Genomic DNA, 21732 nt, shown 5'->3' with positions numbered 1-21732 from the left:
GTAGAAGGAACTGACCAGGCCTTACACACAAGGGAGTTTGGGGCGCCAGACCTGCAGCTCTATTATTATTGTGCCCAAGCACAACACGTACACTACTGGATACACCTGTCGCACATATACCCCACATAGTGGAGGAAAACAATAGTGCACACCCGATCCTCCTTGCTGCTCTTCTATCAGAACCCGAAGCAATATACCCCAAGAGCGGAAATTAACCCGGTACATAGCACAATAGCAGCATGGTACATGCTGACAAAACGCGCTAATAAACTCCAGGTATACGCTCCGGCACAATCACTGTGACAGCACCCTCAAATAACAGTAGCACAGGAGAATAAAACACAAACTCCTGAACAACATGGGAATGCACAAAATGGGAGATATATTCCCTAATGGTCAATGTATTCAAACAAACGCCATATCAGCACCACATCGCACACCACTAAAGCTATTTGCTTACTTCAGATTGCGGGCGGCACAAAGGGACATCTACCCCACCTAACGAGCCACCAACACATAATGCATTAGAAATATTACTTACATCGCACACACATAAATGTCTTGTAACAAACCTCTACAATGCGGCCCAGCTGGAGCAATTTAGAGAAGGAAAGGAGAACGGACTCTACAAAGATGGGAGGATACACTAGGCAGTCCCATATCTACAGAGGATTGGGGATACAGCTGTGCACTCACACAAATGCTCACATCTAACTGTAATCTCAGAATTATACATTTTAAATTCTTACAGCAAATATATTACACACCGACCCAGCTATATAAATATGGTCTCTGGGAAGATGATATATGCTTACGATGTGGTGCTGCACAGGCAGTTGCCTGGGCATGCCTACAACTTCAATCATACTGGCAAACAGTGAGAAATACTCTGGAAAAAATTCTGGCTGAACCAATACCCAATACTCCACAAGTATGCTAACTAGGGTTGCATTAAATAAAACAAGTTCTGAGGTGTAAACTACTGGCTGTGGCATTATTATTAGCCAAGAGGCGGATTGCCATGAAATGGGTGAGTAAACCGATACCTCAATTTAAAAATTGGATCACACACATGATTTATGGCAAAGAGCAACTACAAACTTATGCAGAAGAACAACCAGTGGCATTTCGCCCTAAAGACTTTTGGGACCCCACTCATTCAGTACTTAAGATCTGTACAAACTGTTGAATAGTCACTCGCTGTACAAGGAAATGTATAGGTGGCCGTTCCAGATTTAGGCCAGTGTAGTAAATAAAGTAGAGGTCACAAATGGAGATGTATACTATGAGGAAATGTATATTAGTTACAACTGAAGATACCAAATAGGACGGGTCACTAAATGCTGTATTAATGTGTGCTCTGATGCAGAAGACATGGACTCTAAATAATGTATAATAACCGAATGTAATGATGCTGCGCTGTGCTATGTGTCTGATCATTAATAAATAAATATTTTAAAAAAAAGAAATGGTCAAGGAGATGGATGACGACAAGTGGAAAGTCAAGTGTCATTCTTTTGTAGTTGGAGATTGGGTGAGAGTAAGAATACTGGTTTGGTGAGAAAAGGTACGGGAAAAATATGGCAGAGCCATAAAAGTAATTAAGATCTATGATATGCATATGGTGACACAGGATGGAAAAGTCTGGAATGTGAGGCAGGTGACCAAATGCAGCCTTTTTTCAAGAGGAAGAGAATGATGGATCTTTTGTGAGAGTAAAGGTGGGAAAAGATGCGTCTTATGAATCACAAGAGAGTGGTGTTGGAGGTCAGAGTGATTCTTCAATGGAATTGAACATGGTGGAAAGGGTGGAGCATGAGAGGTGGAGGAGAATCTCTACCTCGTGAGTTGAGATGGGAACACGTGTGAGGCGTCTTCCGACCAAGTTTGGAGATTTTGCCAGAGGTGTATTATTTGTCATCATATTTTATGCGTGTATTTTATTGTACATAATTTGTTGTTTTGAGTTTTGCCATTTGTATAGGGGAAAGATGTGTAGGGACTTATATCTGTAATATAGCTGTTGTGATGGTATCCACATTATGTAACCTGGTAGACTGATGCAACTGGATTCTGGAATGGAATGAAGCGATTGCTTGGGAATGTGACCAGGACAAGGCAGTTGGTAGAGTTGAAGTGTACTGTGCTGTTAAATAAATCTTCTTGGAATCATTAATGTGGGTCTCAGCGTGAACTTTACATAACTCTTTTGGCAAACACACAAAACTGGACAGCAAGATGTAATGAAAACATTTGCTGATACTGTTTGTTATTAACTCTATAAAGATATACTGTAGAAAATGACATACAAATAATATTACTAAACACATACAGTTTTCAAATAACATGTCGACTGAAAGGTGAAAAATACTTGCAATATTGGTGTAAAGTTTATGCACACGTTGTAACAAAGAGGCAATATTAAAACACAAAAGGCCAGACAAATGGCTAATCCTCTGCTTCGGCTTCACCCCTTAACTGCTGGGACTTCCCCCCCAGTGCTTAGATCTTTTTTTCCATAAATGTGATAGTTCAGGCTTAGGGCTCCATAATATTTTCCCATACATGGTATGCATGGCAAATTTCTGTCCTTTTTTCCACCATTCTGGGGATTCTAAAGGTACCCATGATTAATGGATCCCCAAGGAGGGGACCGGGAACAGACAAAATATAGCTACATTTTGAGTTTATTGGAAATAATAGGAAACAAGCATGGGCATAGCCAATAGGTCTTGCCTGTGGGACCTTATAAGTGTTTATCCATTCAACAGTTGATGATGTTGCACCACGGATATTGTGCTGGATAACAACACTCATAAGGTCCCAAAGGCAAGACCTATTGGCTATGTCAATGCTTGTTTAAAGGGGCCCTCGAAACGGTTTTATATCAGGCTCTGTTTTGTGCCCTGGCGGCATCTTTTTTTCTGAACTTAAGTGACAGCAGGCACATCGATGTGCACAAGCTCACACTCCTCACATCTCACTAGTGGAGAAGAAACGGCATGACGTCATGCCAGGTGAGCGCTATAGTGGAAGGGAAATCCCTTAAAGAGGATCATTTTCTCTCTGGATTTCCTTTCCCTTTTTCAAGCACAAGTTACTTACTTGTGTAACGATATATCTGTAAGAGACATTAGTTAGCGATAGATTCCGTACCTTAGAATATCCCGAGGCGACAGACTGGATCCGGAAAGTTTTCGTCAGCAGTACCCCTGCACGTCGGTAGGCGTCGTCTTGCGGCTCCGCATACTTCGCTGGCGTCGTAGCCGCCGAGATGACTTTGTCAGAGCTACTTAGATGCGCCCACTCGCGCTGACGTCAGTTCTGTACACAACATTTCCGCGCCAGAAGCGCAGAGCTATGCCAGAGACTGACTACTGGTGCAATAGAACTAGAGCCCTGAAAGGGATGACCTGAACCCTAGAGAACAGTTCGCAGAACGGGGAGGATGGACGGGCGGTAAGTAATCTATCACTAACTAATGTCTCTTACAGATATATCGTTACACAAGTAACTTGTGCATCTGAAAGAGACACGTTAGTGATAGATTCCTTACCTTAGAATACATACCCAAGCAATACCAACCCCAGTGGTGGGTCTGCGAAGTAAGATTACACCAGAAAGTCACGGAGAACCGAACGGCCAAAGAAGCCGTCTCTCCGGACATGACTGTCAAGGCAATAGTGCTTAGTGAAAGTATGCAACGAGGCCCAAGAGGCCGCCTGACAGATGTCATCCCAACACTGTAGTAGCTGCTGTCGCCCTGGTAGAATGGGCGCGCAGCCCAACCGGAGTTTCCTTTTTAGCCAGAAAGTAACAGGCTTTAATGCACAAGACAACCCATCGGGAGATAGTTCGCTTGCGTACAGCCCAGCCTTTCTTGGCGCCCACGTAGTCAACAAAGAGCTGGTCATCCACCCGGAACTGTTGTGTACGGTTGAGATAAAACGAGAGCACACATTTTGGGTCCAGACGGTGGAGCCTCTCCTCTTCTCTTGAAGGTTGCGGAAAGAAAGTGGGCAGAGTGACAGTTTGCCCGAGATGAAAGGCAGAGACTACTTTTGGTAGAAAGGAGGGACGTGGTCGAAGCACAACCTTGTCCGGATGAATCGCCAGGAAAGGAGGTTTGCAGGAAAGAGCCTGGAGCTCATGCACCCGCCGAGCGGAGGTGATGGCCACCAGGAAGACAGTTTTCAGAGTCAATAACCGCAAAGGACAGTTATGAAGAGGCTCAAACGGAACGCACATTAGATATGTGAGAACCAGGTTCAAGTCCCATTGAGGCATCACAAAAGGAATAGGAGGGAAAAGGTGAGTAATGCCTTTGAGAAATCTACTGACAACCAGGTACTTGAAAAGAGAGGGCTGATCAGGCAACATAAGAAAGGCTGAAAGAGCAGAGAGGTAGCCCTTGATAGTGCCCAAAGCAAAGCCCTGCTGGGCCAAAGGAAGGAGGAACAATAGGACTTCAGAAAGAGGGGCAGCAAGAGGATCAACAGACTTTGTGCACCATGCCACAAATTTTTTCCACCGACAGGCGTACACCGTTTTAGTGGAGGGACGCCTGGCTGCCAAAATCACATTACAGACTTCGGGAGGCAAGTCAAATGGAATCAGCTGTCGCCGCTCAATCTCCACGCAAGGAGGTGGAGGCTGGACAGGTTCGGGTGGAGGACCGTCTCCTGTTGCTGCGACAGGAGATCCTCCCAAAGAGGCAGTCGGATCGGGGGACCCACGCTCATACTGAGTAGCTCAGGATACCAAACTCTTCCGAGCCCAGTCCGGTGCCACAAGAATGACTGGGGCCCGGTCGCGCCTGATCTTCTTCAGCACTCTGGGCAGAATTGGTATATGCGGGAAGGCATACAACAGACCGCAACTCCACTCGCGACGAAAAGCGTCGCCTAGCGAGTGCCATCTTGGAAACTCCAACGTGCAGAACTGCTGACATTGCGCTCTCTTTGGTGGCGAATACATCTCACCAAGGTTCTCCCCACTGCTGAAAGAGACCTTGCACCACCTCCGAGTGAAGATGCCATTCGTGATCCAACATGCACCGTTGGCTGAGTTTGTCTGCCCTAGCGTTCAGTGAACCTGCCAGGTGTTGAACCACCAAGGAAATGGCTTGACGTTCCAGCCACGTCCAGAGACGTAGAGCTTCCTGACATAGGGTCCACGACCCCACCCCGCCTTGCTTGTTGCAGTACCACATGGCGGTGGTGTTGTTTGTGAACACCTGCACTACTCTCCCCTTGACAGAGGGAAGGAATGCTTTGAGTGCAAGTAGGATCGCCCTGAGCTCCAAAAAAGTTGATATGGAGCTTGGACTCTGCCGGAGACCAGAGGCCATGTGGCCGCCCCATCCCAGGAGAGACGCATCTGTCACTACTGTGTGCTCCGGTTGGGGAAGGGAGAGGGATCTGCCGCTGACCCAACGCTGGTTCGTGAGCCACCACTGCAAGTCCTGTGCAGTGCCCTCTGAGATCTGGACGTAGTCGGATAGGCTCCCCCGATGCTGCGTCCACTGGAACTTCAGGTCCCACTGGACAGCCCGCATATGCTATATGGCATGGTTGATTAGCAGGATGCAGGAGGACATGAGGCCCAGCAGCCTCAGTGTCTTCCTGACCGAAACCCAGGACCAGGGCTGAAAGATCAGAATCATAGCCCGAATGTCCTGGACTCGCTGTTCGGGAGGATAAAACCAAAACTGCGCCATATCCAGAACTGCTCCGATGAAGAGGAGCTTCTGATAGGGAATCAGGTGCGACTTCGGCACGTTGATGGAAAACCCCTGCAAATGCAGGAGGTCAGCCGTAGTCTGGAGGTGGGAGACGACTGCCTGGGGCGAGCCCGCTTTTAACAGCCAGTCGTCGAGATAGGGGAAGACTGAAACCCCTGATCTGCGCAGACGAGCTGAGACCACCACCATCACTTTCGTGAACACCCGAGGGGCGCTGGTAAGGCCAAAAGGGAGCACGGTAAACTGAAAGTGCTCGTGGCCCACCGTGAACCGTAGGTAACGCCGGTGGGCTGGCAGGATGGGAATATGAAAATAAGCATCCTGCAAGTCTAACGCTACCAGCCAGTCTTGCGGGTCAAGAGCAGACAAGACCTGAGCTACCGTGAGCATCTTGAACTTCTCCTTCCGGAGGAAGCGATTGACATTCTGGAGGTCGAAGATTCCTTCTTTGGAACCAAGAAGTAGTGGGAGTAAAACCACAACCTACTTTTGGCGTCGGAACGCGCTCAATGGCCTCCTTGGCCGAGAGGGCCGTAACTTCCTGCTGGAGAAGTGCCAAGTGTTCCCCCTGAAGTACTGGGTTTTTCAGAACCAACCCAGCGGTGCCAGGGGACACACCCGAAGACTTTGAGTTCTTCCTGTTTCAGACCACAGAAACACAGAGTCTTCTAGATGAAGTCAAAGTTCGTATTTATTGGCTGCAGACCAATCACAGGTATCCGAGAAGTACAGCACGGTGTACGTTCTCAGGAGACCGCCCCTATTTTACAAGTGGTCGTTCACATATTTTCGCTTCAAAGAAAGAGCACAGTCATGATGATAATCCCACATTTCAGCTCGGTCAGCACATAATTATTTACCCAGCGAGGCTCAGAACCCTCATCAGATATCAGCAGACCCCAATAAAACGGACACCTCCTCCTCGTAAAACGAGCCATAAAGTAGGAAACAGAGTCAGGTGTGAAAGAGATTAGTCAGGGTTCGTGTGGGATGCACGACTTTATGATGTGTCGAGCCCTGATGCTAATCCCATTAGGCCGCAGTAAAAGGAACCGGCCAGGCAGGACTGACCTCGGGCAGCGGAGTCAGTTTGCACAGGTCACAAAGAAGTCACAGAAAGATTGCTTGTCCTTTAGGCCTAGGCATGGCCTCGGTGCGCAGCCTATGTGAGGGCAACCACAAAATGGTTACCGTTTTAAAATGGAACCCGAGGGTTTAATATGTAGTATTGCATACACGGTGAGTTCATCGGGGAAACGTGACAAAAACACTAATACATACCGCATTAGCCATTTGCGGTCCGCTGATACCAAAATCGGCATGGTAGGACCATGCTACCAACATGGTTACGAAATTTACAGTACCACACCCCGACATGCGGTGGTACTGAGAGGGTATGGCTGGAGGGGTAGATTCGAAGGGGGAGGGAGTAGCCCCTGCGGACTATTTGCAGACCCCACCTGTCTGAGGTTATGGAGCACCTGTGGGGAAGGTGATGACGAATCCTGCCACCCACTGGTGTCAGGTGGGCCTGAAACACCGGATTAGCAAGGTTTAGAGGCGGCAGGGGAGGTGGTGGACTGACCTGTCCGCTGTCCCCGAGATCCACCTCGGCGGGTCCCACGTCCGCAGCTGCGCTGAGACTGTGGCTGCGCAGACTTGCGGGTCTGAAAAGAACGCGCCTGGGCGCCGCAACCTTGGCCTCGAAAGGACCGAAAAGCAGACCCTGAGGGAGTACGCGTGGTGACGAGACCCAAAGACTGGACCGTAGCCCGAGAGTCCTTAAAACGTTCCAGGGTGCTATCCGCCTTATCACCAAAGAGGCGTGTACCGTCATAGGGCATGTCCAACAGGGTGCTCTGGACATCCCCAGAGAAGCCAGTAGTGCGGAGCTAAGCATAACGACGGAGCGTCACAGTTGTGGGAAGTGCCCTACAGAGAGAATCGGCTGTGTCAAGCCCACAACGAATAGTACATTTTGCAGCATCTCTCCCCTCGGTAATGGCTTGGGAGAAAACCGCCCGAGCTTCCACAGGGCACTGAGGTAGAACCTGTGCCACAGTGTCCAACAGAGAATGGGAATAGCGGCCAAGCAGGCACGCAGTATTCACCGCCCACAACCCAGAGCTGGCAGATGTGAAAATCTTTTTCCCAAATTGCTCCAGTTTCCTAGATTCCTTGTCAGCAGGAGCAGAAGGGAACGCACTCTGCGAGGCAGAAGCCTGGACATCCAGACTCTCAGGCGTCGGGTGTTGTGTGTGAGAAAGCTGGGGTCGCCCGGCGCCTGGTGATTGCGCCGCGCCACACCCTTGTCCACAGGGACTCCTGTGTTAGGTTTAATCCAGGTGCCCAACAGGGTATCAGAAGCGCTTCATTGAAGGGCAGTAATGGCTCCGCAGAGGACGACTGTGGCTGCAGGACCTCAGTCAGGAGATTGGTCCTGATACGTACAGAAGGGAGCTTGAGGTTAAGAGCCTCAGCTGTCCGATGTGAAACCACCGATTAAGTTCCAACCTCCTCTGTGGCCACGGAAGAAGGAGACGGAGTGCCAGGGTGTGGAGAGAAACCCAGATCCACTGGAACTTCCACATCGCATTCCCACTCAGGCTCATCCTCGCATTGAGCTGCAACAGGGTCCTCCGACCCCTCCCAGTATTCCCCTTCGTCCACCGGTTGCTGAAGGGGCCGGTAAGGACGAGGTGCCCTGGGAAACGGGATAAATTCCCCTCAAAGAAATGGAATGGGAGGGTAAGATACCACTCCCGGGTCAGCGCCGTCCGGAGTCAGCGCCGCGCCCGGAGCCAGATCCAGGGCAAGCGCAGAGGCCGGAGTCGGCACCGAAGCCGGAGCCGGCACGAGGCCGGGGCTGGCGGCACCGCAGGGTATGGTGCCGGCGTAGCCGAGGCCAGTGGTGGCGGCAAACCCTTCCGACGGATCCACGGGGCCCGAAGGCGCTCCGGAGGGACCCGGTGGGGCAAACAAATTGCGCAAGGCCGACAAAGGCCTGCACCTCGTCCTAAGTCGCGTGCGGCCCCGGAAAGGGAGGGTAGGCCACAGGCAACGACAGAGGCTCCAACGGAGCCGTGAAGGGATTACCGCCCGCCCCCTCCACCGCATCCCGTGACCAGTGAGGGGTAGAAGAAGAGCAACGACGCTTCTTCGACTTTTTATGGCGCCAGGACTTACCTGTCCCTGAATCCGACAAGCGATGCCGATGGCTCCGCGACCGCTCCCTTGACCTCCCACGTGATCGGGACCTTGATCAGCGCGGAACTGATTCCCGAACATCCAACAACTTTCGGGAACGCTCCCGCAAAGCTTTCGCACCAGGGCCCAGCAATCGGGGCACGCCTCGGGGTCATGGGCATGCCCCAAGCAGAAGAGACACGTCGTGAGGGTCCGACACCGACATGTTGCAGCGGCAGGCCCTACAGGACTTAAACCGGAGCATCTCTATTGCATCAGGAGTCAAGCACACGACAAAAGAAGTTGTAAGATACCAAGTTAAACTTTTAACTAGGGGTACCGCTCTCTCTTGGATCTGCGCTGCTGCACGGAAAAAGAAAGAACTGATGTCAGCGCGCGTGGCCGCGTCTAAGTAGCTCTGACGATGTCATCTCGGAGACTACGACGCCAGCGACGTACGCGGAGCCGTACGACGACGCCTACCGATTCACAGGGGTACTGCTGATGAAAACTTTCCGGATCCAGTCTGACGCCTTCGGATATTCTAAGGTAAGGAATCTATCACGAACGTGTCTCTTTCAGATATGCAGGAGCAACAACTTTGTTGTGGTGTCACCAGGGCTTTAAGTGGAAGCTTTTTCAATATTATATATAACAAGCCATAGTTGCTGCTTATTAATCTTATTTAAGTAACAACCATTGACACAGCCAATAGTCTTGACTTGTTGTAGGTATGATGTTACTAGCTGTATCATATATCTGGATGCAACAACAGAAACAGCAAAATACAAGTAGGGCAGCACATTATGCTGAACACACATTTTTAGACTACGTGTTTTTTAGTCTCGCCCTTAATTACATTGGCCACGCCCCTTAGAGAGACCCCCCCCAGTTTTTTCATCCCACTTAAAGCCCTGGTTTAGATGATGAAGTGTGAGAGACAGACGCACAGTTTTGTTTTATGGTCTTCAGTGCGCTAGTAGCTTTGCACAGTTCTGCAGGTCCCTTTTCCCTTTATGATATTTCATATGATATAGTCGGCTTAGCTGGTTACTGCACTGGGGTGTTGAATCTGAGAGTGTGTGTATGGTTGTGGTCCTAAGTTGGCATAGTTGTAAGGATAGTGAATTGACTAGATCTGTTCGGATGGGCATTTTAATTATCTTCTCATATCGGGTTGTGTTTTGGGAAATGTAAAGTGAGCTTGGTAATGTAAAAAACATTACTGCAAAGAATGAAAGAACCAAATCAGTTAAACCTATTAGCTCAGGTACATCTTGGAAACTGCAGGTTGTAACTCAAAAAAAATGTGATGCGACTACTGCCAGCGCTGGGTGTTTATGGAATAACTCTAGAGTCTCCTCTTTTTAGGCAGCTGTTGCAACTTCAGTGTGCGCTACAGTCTCAGGCTCGCTGCGCTTTTCTGGGGAATATTGTGGATTTGATTGACTAATTGGACTGCTCCATGCCCGGATTCATCGCGGTACGCTTAAACTGCAGCATATCTCGCGTGCTACTATTGATTAATGTGTGGTGCTTGGAAGCCTCTCCAGCCCTACCAGAGAGGTGACGCCAATAAAAATAAATTAGTACCGTAGTCCCGGAGATTTGGAGGGGGGATTTAGCTCTCGGCGGGATTTTTAAGCGCTCACGTTTTTGTCAGTTACCTAACAACAATCCAACACAGGCGTAAACGGGGAGATTCAATCCAGCGCGGATTCACAGAGCGCGGACGCCTTTCAGAACTGCAGACATTGTCATATTTTCCAGCAGATGCTCAGAGGACAGCTTCTTTCCACAGTCAGGGGAAAAACACAGATTTATCAAACACCGTGACATAACTTGTTTTCACATTGCTTGCTTGGCGATGTGTGTTTTATTACCTTTGCTGCCACCTTGTTAGCTCCTGCAGTCGCTCGGCGAAGGATGTATGGAAAGGAGAAAAACAGACAAAACCAGATGAACAAGCAGAACGACAAGCCTCGGAATGAAAAGAAAACAAGTGAGGCCGCGAAAGAAATCGACGCGCATTCTTGTGGAGGGGACGTGCATGAAACTTGACCCAAAACACATAACCCATGCACGCCGCTGCTGGCACCCGAGAGCAAAACGCTCTGGGAGCAAACCTTTCGAAAGAAGCTGGGACCTCCACACGCCTTTGGCCAATTGCATACTGATGCCAGACGCAAAGGCCAATCGAGTGTGAGGGCCACAGGCACAAGCTTCTACTGAAGCTGAAGTGATTCCAAGAGGTCGATTTCCTATGCAGCGCATGCGCGCTGCCATTGGCTCGACCTAAAAAGTGCTCTGCAAAGCGCCTGTTTCCCCCCCCACAAAATGGCATCAACAAACGTTTTGCTGTGCTAAAGTCACCATCTTCCCAGCTTGCAGGATAATGCAGAGCTGGAAAAAAAACCTACTTTTTTTCCACAGTTCTGGCATTTTTGAAAGATGTAGCCCATTTTTCCTATTTTGTGTGGGAGAAAGCAATATGAAAAGAGGGGAAGTTTGGTGGGGGAAGAGGCATATGAGAGTAAACAAATATCACAAAGGGAAAGACCAATATGGAGCATGGACCGTTATCTGGTAGAGGGAGAAGCACATAAGGGAGACAGTTGGAGAGCTTAACCAAAAAGTAGTTTCCTAACAATAAGTACTAGAAGGATAGAAGTCAGCCAATCAAAATGATGTTAGGCTAAGCTCCAGGGAATGCAAGCCATCAAATAAGAAGCCAGCAAATAAGAGTGCCAGTAAAGCCAATCAATAGTGAGCAAAGGGCAGGTCATGCACTGTACATTATTTGAGAAAGCCAACAATAGATCTTGAGCTGTCTGGTAGGCGAAACTTGACCAAGAAAAAACGTGTGCCTTAAAGCAATGTCTTCATACTCCCAGTACTTTAAAAGCCATAAATAATTGGCTGGCCAACCAAAGCCAGTCATCTTTTTTCAGACTTAAAACGCTTCCAGAATTTAACACTAAACAGAACTTTGCCATTATCAAAGCTTGTTTTCCCTAATCACATAACCTACATCCACTCTCCCAACAGCAGTCTGTGAGTGTATCAGGACAGTGTGCAACTCCAACCTTGCAGAACGAGTTTATTAGAAATTTAGCCTGAGGGACTACGCTTAGTTTTCTTTGCGATATCATGCTTGTGCTTCTGTTCAGAAGAGCACGACTGACTTCATGTCAACCCTGCCAGTCTGCCTGCTGCACCCGACCCTCATGAAGAAATCAACCCCTCCTGCCGCTGTGCAGACTCCAAGAAACTCAGGGTGCTGCCAGTGCTTTACAAATAGCCAGTGAACTCCCTTGGAATAGAAGATCTACTCACCTACAGCCGCAGGCACCAAAAGGAACAAGGACTGGTTCATCATCCTGCTGCTCACCGGGACTACCAACGCTGCAGCCACCCAGGAAGAGGTAGTCATGCTCCTACAGGTCATATTCGTCCTCCCTCCAAGTGTGGGGATGCCAGGACGTGAACGGAGCCACACAGTACCAATACTTGGGGTATCGGACCCCTTGGAACAGCCAAGGCTTGTGTCCAGCCCAGACAACACCAAGGAAAACCGACATGTCGAGGGACTTCAGGGACAGTGAGACCTACACCATGAGTGGCCTGGCTGTCCTGTGTGCCCCTTTTCAGCAGAAATAAAGACCAACAGTGAGCCTCTGATTGTCGCCACTCGACACCTTAAAGCACCTTTGCATCCACGCCCACAGCCTGAGTCCGAGGGAGGTGACATGCCAACCAGGTCCCAAGACCCTCTAATGCTGAACCCACTCTTGGGTTTGCCAAGACTGGACTTTCAGTCGCCGCCTGCAGCCTCATTCTGCAGGCACCCTCCGACTGCGAGTGACTCCAGCACGCGCCCCGATGCCAAAAGAGACCACTGCACCTGTGCCCACAGCCCGAGGAGAAGTGGACCAACATGGTCCCTATATGCCCCAGCATTTCAAGATTCAAGCCCCCTGTGGGTTCACGTACACTGGCCCACCAATGCCTGCTTGCAGCCTCTGTCGGACCGGCCCGATGCCCATTGACGTGAATGGGGCACACAATGATGTAACACACCTCTGCATCCGGACGCCCAAGAGCCTCCTGAACCGACCTGTTGGTGTGGCCTTGTACCCTGCCCCAGACTCATCTTAAGGCCCATAGAAGAGTCCTGTAAGTCGCTGTAAAGTCCCCGAATACAGTATATGTTTTACCCCCATTGGGTAACATTACGGCTCCAGAAATTGCACTGTCAACGTTTGAAACACATAAAAATTCATAATGCCCGAATACAGTATATGTTTTACCCCCATTGGGTAACATTACGGCTCCAGAAATTGCACTGTCAACGTTTGAAACACATAAAAATTCATAACTCAAAAAGTACTTTCCTGATTCCGATTATCTTGTTATCTAAATTCATTTACAAAGAAGTGCTATTTTTATAAATTGGTGTTGCATTTCTTTGAGTGTGTCTCACTTACTGCCTTTGTCTGTACAATAAATGCTTAGCACTACCCTTTGATAAGCATAACCGCTTGCCCACACTACCACAAAAGCGAGCATTTGGGTTATCATTTGTGCCTCTGTCACCCAACTGGGGTTTGCCTGGACTCTTTACACAGTGTACCTCATTTTGGTCCACTATATAAACAGCCAGATTCCTACAGTGAGTAAACAGACTGATTGGTGTGTGCTAGGTTAAAATAGACTTAGCGAAGGTGTGCTCTGCAGGATGGCAATCTTCTTTGTACTGGGCTGGCAATGACCATCTCGAAAAGTCCAGCCTGCAGGTACACAGTGTCCTGTCCTCCTCCAAGACCAAGCATAGGGCACCTGGCGGTTGGGATTAACCAGTCCAGCCCCTTTGCTTTAATGAATGTTTACCCTGCCAGAGTCTAACCCACAAAGACAGATACAAAAAACACCTGAGCCAGCCCAAAGTACTTACTAGTTTTCGAAGTCTTTTTCCTCTTGTAAAGTAAAAGAATGATCAGACATTGAAGTTATTAAATGTTCTCTACTGTATCTTGCAATAGTGGATGTCGATATAAAAATAGGTGTGGGGGATGGGGGGAGGCATGCTCCCAACTCACATGGCTGGTGCAGCACTGCCGGAGATTGTGGTGTGACTGACGGGAAGGGAGGGACTTCCCTTCCTGCTTATGAAACGACTCTTGGACAATCCTGGCGCAGCTCTTAGCATGAGAGCAGCTCCAGGATTGGCCGAAGTAGGCTAACCCAGCACTCATTTTGAGGCTGGGGGCCCGTGCCAGCAATCTATCTGCTGTTTTACAGCCCAGGGATTGCTGCATGTGCAGTGCGCATGTGGGGCAGGCCGTAGGTAGTAAACCGGCCAACTCGACTTGCGCACTGAAGGGGCAGCAGTAATCCTGCAATAGCAGGATTCAGCCCTGCCTCACGCTGTACACAGTGTGAGCTTGTGGTAAAATAAAATGGCATTATTATACCATTTTATTTATTACTGTCTGCCTGCTGTGCTCGCAGCAGGCGAGGCGACACTCCTCCGTCATATAGGAGGAGCTGCCATTGTGATTTTAAGACTCTCCACTTCCTCCAATAAGGCTCAGCTGGAGGCCTGAAAGGTCAAGTAAGTAAAGGGGGTATCTTGGGTCCAATTCGTAGCGCCACAGTAGTGGGCCCCTGGTAACCCAGTAGTACACACCATTACCCCTAAAATGTAATGCCCAGTAACCTTAGGCTCCTCTGGGACCGCTAGCAAAGGCCTCACAGCTGGTATTAAGCAACCCAATCAAATATTTGATGTAAGTGGCGACACACATTCAGGATGTGATTATATCAGGGCAAAATATTAGTATTCCATTTAAAACATGTTTAAAACATATTACTACAAGAACATTTCCACGTTTGCTTTTACTTCTTAAAATCTTCTTCACCGCTTAAACAGTGCTTTGCAAAAATTGATGCTCTGGCTTAGGCATCGTTTTCTCTGCTCACGATAATGTAGACCAATGACTTACTGGACCTTCGGAGTACTGCATTAATATGCAGGGATACCAACCAGAAATACCGTTCCACATGAAAAGATGAGCTTTTTTTTACTCCACCTAAGATACCTCTGTGGATAATGTGACAGTGTGGCATTACAGCAAGGGATGGTGATGTGATGTTTCTCTTCTTTAGGGTAGGAGAAACGAAGCTTTGAAGTGCTAAACATACAAGTGCTCCACTGACACACACTTTTATGAGTAAAGACCTTCCTCAGCGCACACAGAACTCCTGACATAAGATTGAAATACCCTGAAAGTCAATAATCATATTCTACAAAGCGTTCACGACTGGCATCCCGAACATCTTGCTGGCAAGCTCACCACCTTCATTGGGTTTAGTCTCACCTGCAAACAGGACAAAATTAAACAAGTCTAAGTTCAAAAAAGCAAAAACAAGGCAGCGGGCCTTCTCTCTCCGAGCATCCAGGATATGGAAAGACAGGACTGCAGCAACCCATGTGCAATGTATGAAAGCATTGCAAAGATCCCATCTTAAAGCGAGCACCATCACAATGCAGTAAATCACTTCCACTCTCAGAACCCAGCTACCCCTCCACTCACTCAATGGCGTGGTCTTTGACACTGCACAGCACTCTGCTGATTGTCAGCTGGTAACACTTTACAAATAGCAAAAAAATGCAAAGTCCTCCCTCTTCCCAAAATTATGACTCAACTGACTTCAGGCTACAAGTTTGACTTGCGGATACATCCTGTGAAGGTATCCCACACACACTGCCACATTATAGAAAAACCTGCAGTACCACATGCCGCTGCGATAATTTTGGTGCACACCTTCGAGGAACATGAACGACACCAAAACATACTATTCAAACATCAATCAATCAGAAGTCTTCAGACCATGCATATATAACGACGTAGCTACTTGCTCTACCAACTAAGCGTGCTCTGGGGCTCTAGCCGGCACCAGAAGGAATGTAGGAACACTACAACACAATACAATGGGGAAAGAGGTTTCTATGCGACAAACAACTTACCAGTGCTGCTACTTGATGCTTTATCATCTTCATCTTCCTCTGACTCGGAGTAGAATTTATCTGCAGATTTTCCCTTCTTTTTGGTCTTTCCTACTACTGCTTTCCATTCGTTTACCTATTAATGGCGGATATAGATTGGACATGGCATAATCATCGTATTATAAGACGGAGATGACCGAAAGATACAGTGAAACAAACAAAATTCTTTATTTCCGCATGGTCCCCGAAAAAACATTATTATGGATAAATTATGTGCAGTATTCCAGTGGCTTTGGGAGAGGTTAACACTTAGAAAAAGTTAAAAGTCTAGTAAGGGGTTAATATATTTGGTAAGAATGCACACTAAAAGAGAACCAACAAGAAACATAAAAAAGACTTAGTACAAATTACGATGTCAGGGATATACCTGGATCTAGGAAAATTAAATAATGCGCTGCATAAGTTGTCAAAAGACAAAAGGTTCAAAACGGACTTGAACCACTGACTTTGATAATAGACTCAATGGTTTCATTATTAATTAAGTAATCCTAGTACTTGGTATTCACAGCATGCAGAATCTGGAAATATGAATAAACCAATTATTATTCTATCACTGCTGAGGACATTTCTAGCGCCAAACCATTCCTGTCAAGATAAGGTACAGATCATGCCCATTATACTGGGACCAAATCAGGTATTTAACAGGCACAAATTGACAAAGATGGAAATGAAACATTTGACTGCAACAAGTACCTAGAATATGACCTAGAGAGATTCTAGAACAGAGAGGGTGTATGGTAAAATACTTCTTAATAATAACTTCTGTTATTGCCACACCAACTTCTAGACAATCGTGTCAGAGTGAGAAAAGTACAAGGACTGGCCTCATGTGGTGAACCCAATTAGGGCAATGTTCATATGACCTTTGATAATTCAAAGGCGTCGGTGGTCTACTTTGGTAACAAAGACTAACTGGATCATAGCCAAATTGTAAAAATAACATTCCTAACTGTGCATGCTCTAACGCATAATTAGTCAGTTAGTTTTACCTGTTCCAGATTAGCCGACTACGGAACCCTCAGGAAAAATATATTTTTTTATGGTATTTTCAAAAAGCTGACATGTCTGTCCTGCCAATCTTCGTGTCGGACTTCATTACATAAATAAATGAGATTAAGGTGGAGGACACACATGTATTTCTCTGAAACTCTTTAGTTTAAGCATACATAGCAATGTTTCAAAATGTTTGAGATTTTTGCAGGCAATAAAAACAGAAAGGGTGTTCAAAGATGTGTGGGCCAGAGTAAGCCCACGTCTATGTGTTGTAGTTGTGGGTATGGACATCTATAAGAGTAAAGGTGAATATCTATGGCAAGGGCAATGTACAACTCAATGAGTGTGACATGTAGCTTGGGAACCTGTGACTTTTAGACTGCCATTGTGTGTGGATAACTCCATACACTAAACATGTCCATACACAAACGCGCACACAAAACGATTTTAGGCCGGAAGAGAGACAATGTATGTTGGAGAGATACGTGTATTACACCCTTATATTTGTTTGACGCTGAATTTTTTATGATTTATGGAGATGAGAAGCTGTGTCTTCGCATTTGTACATATATGGATGACTTTGTGTACTCTGAATCTAATCTGTGTGTCTAATAAACACATACATGTTACTATTCCTAACACAAATACAGACACAAAAAGTACATTTGTTTTATAGGGGTTGCTTGAGGAGAATGTACATGCGCGGGTCTGTCCAAAGAAAATGTATAGAATAGGTGTTCTACACAGATACTAGCTCATTAAAACACATAGTACCTCAAAGATATTTTTGTTTGTTTGCATAGGATGGATGGATAGACAGATAACTATAGGTAAATACTGCCATTGAGACGGTCTGGTGACATTAAAAATCAGGATGTTGAAGGTCGAGTGGTTGGCAAATGTGATCAGAAGTCCTGGATCGCAATATAAGGCCATATTACAAAAGTTACCAAGTATGGAATTAGAAAGCATAGTTCTTGTTCAGCTTTCATGCACACATCGTTTATAAAACAGAAAATTGTCAGGGCCAGTGGAATGATGCCTAGCTGTGGCGTTTAGCTCATAATTATGTATTTGATGCCTTCGGGCATTCTGCTCCTCAACTATTGCAAAACACAGTGGGGTAGCACAGTTCTTTCATTGCACTTTTCGCCCCTATGCCAGAAAAAAAGTAAAGAGGGTAGGTACATAATGGTACAGGGTCTGCTAGAAGGAAAAAAAGATAACCGTCAGCAATGTATAGAAACCCAACATGGGTCAAGATGACCACATAATCAAATTCATATACATACAAGTGGAATTTGCAGAGGGCGACATGATGATTTTGCGTGGCTTTTTCTTTTACTCCAGACAAGATTTCATTAAAGGAACATAAAACAACAACAATACATGATCCGGGGGAAAATACATAATTGGATGGTGTTGTAAGGGTCATTTTGGTATCCATATACGCATCGGCAGCATACAAATACATTCGAAAATTAAACATAAGAAGGGAGGCGAAAGAAAAAGGAAAGTAGGGAATAGAAAGGGAATGAATAGGAGACCTATAAGGCATTACACACCTAATAACTGGTAGAGATATTTCAAGGAATATAGTTTGTCTAAGATAGTATTCATGGAGGGTTGATCTTTTACAAATATAAGTCCAGTTCAATCCATAATAATCGAGAAGATACGGCGCTGAAACTACTATTGTGTAGATTATCGGCACTTCTTACATAGCAGACCCTCGCCCACCATGTGAGATTACTGTTTTTCCATTCTGAGAGAATAGCCTTGATATCAATAGTAACTGATAGGTTGAGTAAGTAGGAAACCCACATGCTGATTGTTGAATTTGGTGAAATAGACAGTGGAATTTTATATGGAGACGGTAAACAGTTATATGGTTAAGGTTTAGTTTGATATCGAGCATTTTGTTTAGTGCAGTTTTTATCTCCTCAAAGTATGGACGGATATACTTGCAATACAAAAGTAAGCAATAAAAAAGTAATTTTCTTTGCTGTCATCACCTCCTACTTCTATATTCCTTTGATAGCTTTGAATCCAATCTTGCTGGTGTCAGTTGTGGCTTCGAATGAGATACAACAGGCTAATGGCCTCCCCACCACTACGTCATCAAAAGGCCCTAATAGGTCATAATGCGACTCTCTGCACTGGTGGGTTTTGAAGAGTCAGGACACATCAGAAGATTAAAAGTGGTTTATTGAGATATCAGGAACGACCCCGGGAAACACCAGCCACTTTCCACTGCAACTGCTCTCCCTCTGCCCTTTACATTCCAGAGCAGCTTCCAGAAAAGACAGGTTGCTAGGGAGCAGCCAGTGTTCCAATGCATCTTATGAAATGTACATGCAATATATGTTAATTAGTTGGGAGAATATAACAGTGGGGGACCCTATTACTGGGCCGAATGGTATGACAGAGGATTGAGACGAGTGGATCAACTTTTCAACAGTGGAGAGCTCAAGACCTTTACGGAATTTGGGCTCCAAAATACGGACCTATGGTGCGATCTCCAGCCTGCTCACTGTTTGAAGGTCACTTCTGGTAAGTCCCCTGTGAGTTTGCGCCTGTCATCCATCCTCCAATACCTGTATGCACTGGGACAAGGCAAGAAAAATTTTAACTACAGCTGGAATTTGGGCTCCAGAATATGGACCTATGGCGCTATCGCCAGCCTGCTCACTGTTTGCAGGCCACTTGTGGTAAGTCAACTTTGAGTTTGCGCCTGTCATCCATCCTTAAATACCTGCATGCACTGGGACAAGGCAAGAAAAATGTATAAACCGATCCCAGATGCCTGTATTCATCGGCCACATGCATATACACAATGCATGTCCCATGCAGGCCATATACATAATCTCTCTAAACATTCACTTGAGATTTTAGCACTAGGATTTGGATTAGCGCGTAGCGGCTGATCTTGATACGAGTGGGCGATTAGTCCTCCATTCCAGTGACACAGATATAAAGCTCTGGCCACGACTATGGATTGACAAAATACTGTACGCTGTCACCACCAATCTGTTTATTCAACCTATGACAGGGACAGACGCCCACGGTCAAATACAAATCAGGCACGTTTGATGAACCCCTCCAGGTAACAGGACAGGTCTAGGATCTCAGTCACACTTCCAGATAGAATACCTGTTAATATGGCATCTAGGTCCCACCTGATTCAAGCTGCTCTTATTAATGTGAGATCTTTGAGGAAGCACCATGTAGATGTATTCGATCTGGTTCTGGACAACAGCTTAGATTTGCTGTTTATCACAGAGACATGGTTAGATGATACTTCTAACCATATTGCTGCACTTGCCCCCCTAGTGGGCTTTAAGATCGCCCGATTAGATCGTTAGTGTGGAAGAGGGGGGGGGGGGGCGTTGCTATTATGTATAGGGAAAAGTGGGCTCTCCACATGGAGGATATTAATGTGTGGTGCGATAGTGAAGTGCTGGATTTCAGTTTGAATCTCTCATCGCACTTTACGTTGGGCGGTTCCCTCATTTATCGACCCCCCGGCCAAGCTGGCTCCTTTCTCAATGCCTTTAGTGATGCCGTGGTGGAACGGGCAATTCGTTTCTCTCACCATCTGGTCCTAGGTGATGTCAACCTTCATCTTGATCAGCCGGAGTCCAGTGATTCCAGAGATTTCCTGGAATCACTCAATATGGCTCAACTCTCACAATGGGTTTGCCTTCACACGCACCAAGGAGGCCATTTATTGGATCCTATCTGCTCTAACTACCCTATACAAAATGATCAGCCTCGGCCCCTTTCTTCGTCAGACCACTTTCATGTTTGTTTTTCATGGGAGGTTCAGCAGCAGAAGTCGGCGCTGGAGTCCAATTTGCCCCCAATGTTTCGCAAAATTGATCCTCACTACTTTAATAGTGCCTTAGTTTCTTCACGGCCTATGTGTCAGCAGGATCTGGAGGAATGTTTGCTGGTGTTTACCAAATGGATCTCTAATTCAGTGACCGCGCTTTCGTCATCCCGTTCCTCTAGGCTCACTAGAGATTCCCCTTCCAAACTCTGGTTCTCGCCGGAGCTCCGCCTATTGAAACATGATTGCAAGGAATTTGAGAGACTATGGCGTGCCAATAACTACAGCTCACGGGCTAAACAGATGCTTAGAACTAAACAAAAGGAATATTATAGGGCGATTACTGAAGCAAAGAATCTGTATTTTTCCTAGCGCATTTTTCAAGCGAACAATAATTCAAAAGAAATGTTTTCCATTGTTCAAAGTTTCATGGCTCCTCATGCCCAGGTCTGTTCGGCACCAATCTCAGAAGCCTGGTGTAATGTCCTGGCAAAGCTCTTCCTGGATAAGATTCAGGCGGCCTTTTCCACCGGTCTCCCGGGTTCTATGGTTCCCTTTTCTTCCTCTGGTTCTTTAGGTGGCCTTACTCATAAACTACTTGCTTTTTCCCCAGCTGAGCTGTTGTGTACCCTTAGAATTCTCAAGGGTCTAAAATCGGGCTCACCTGTTGATCCTTGTTCAGCCAGACTGTTAGCCTCAGCTGCTGATGTTATTAATCATGAGGTCAACAACATTGTTAACTTGTCCCTGTTAGAGGGGCGGGTGCCTGATACGTGGAAGCAGGCTATGATTCTCCCTCTCTTAAAAAAACCTTCACTTAACCCTTTGTCCCCAGGAAATTACCGGCCAATCTCGCTTTTGCCAAGTTTGGCAAAGGTCTGTGAGAAGGTAGTTACGAGACAACTCACG

General features: G+C 46.7%; 1 protein-coding gene across 2 annotated transcripts in view; it reads right to left on the bottom strand.

The window, feature by feature from the left end:
- The window catches only part of AP3B1 (adaptor related protein complex 3 subunit beta 1), a 1836520-nt gene that overhangs the window by 729136 nt on the left and 1085652 nt on the right, over positions 1 to 21732 (bottom strand). For both annotated transcript variants that reach the window (XM_085632261.1, XM_085632260.1), the window contains exon 18: positions 15960 to 16074. In XM_085632261.1, coding sequence (XP_085488387.1) covers positions 15960 to 16074 — 115 coding nt within the window. The remainder of the gene's footprint in view (positions 1 to 15959; positions 16075 to 21732) is intronic.

The sequence above is a fragment of the Triturus cristatus genome, chromosome 2_1 (assembly GCF_964204655.1).
Source record: "Triturus cristatus chromosome 2_1, aTriCri1.1, whole genome shotgun sequence".
Taxonomy (NCBI): Eukaryota; Metazoa; Chordata; class Amphibia; order Caudata; family Salamandridae; genus Triturus; species Triturus cristatus.
This window is presented reverse-complemented; position numbering and strand designations above follow the sequence as displayed.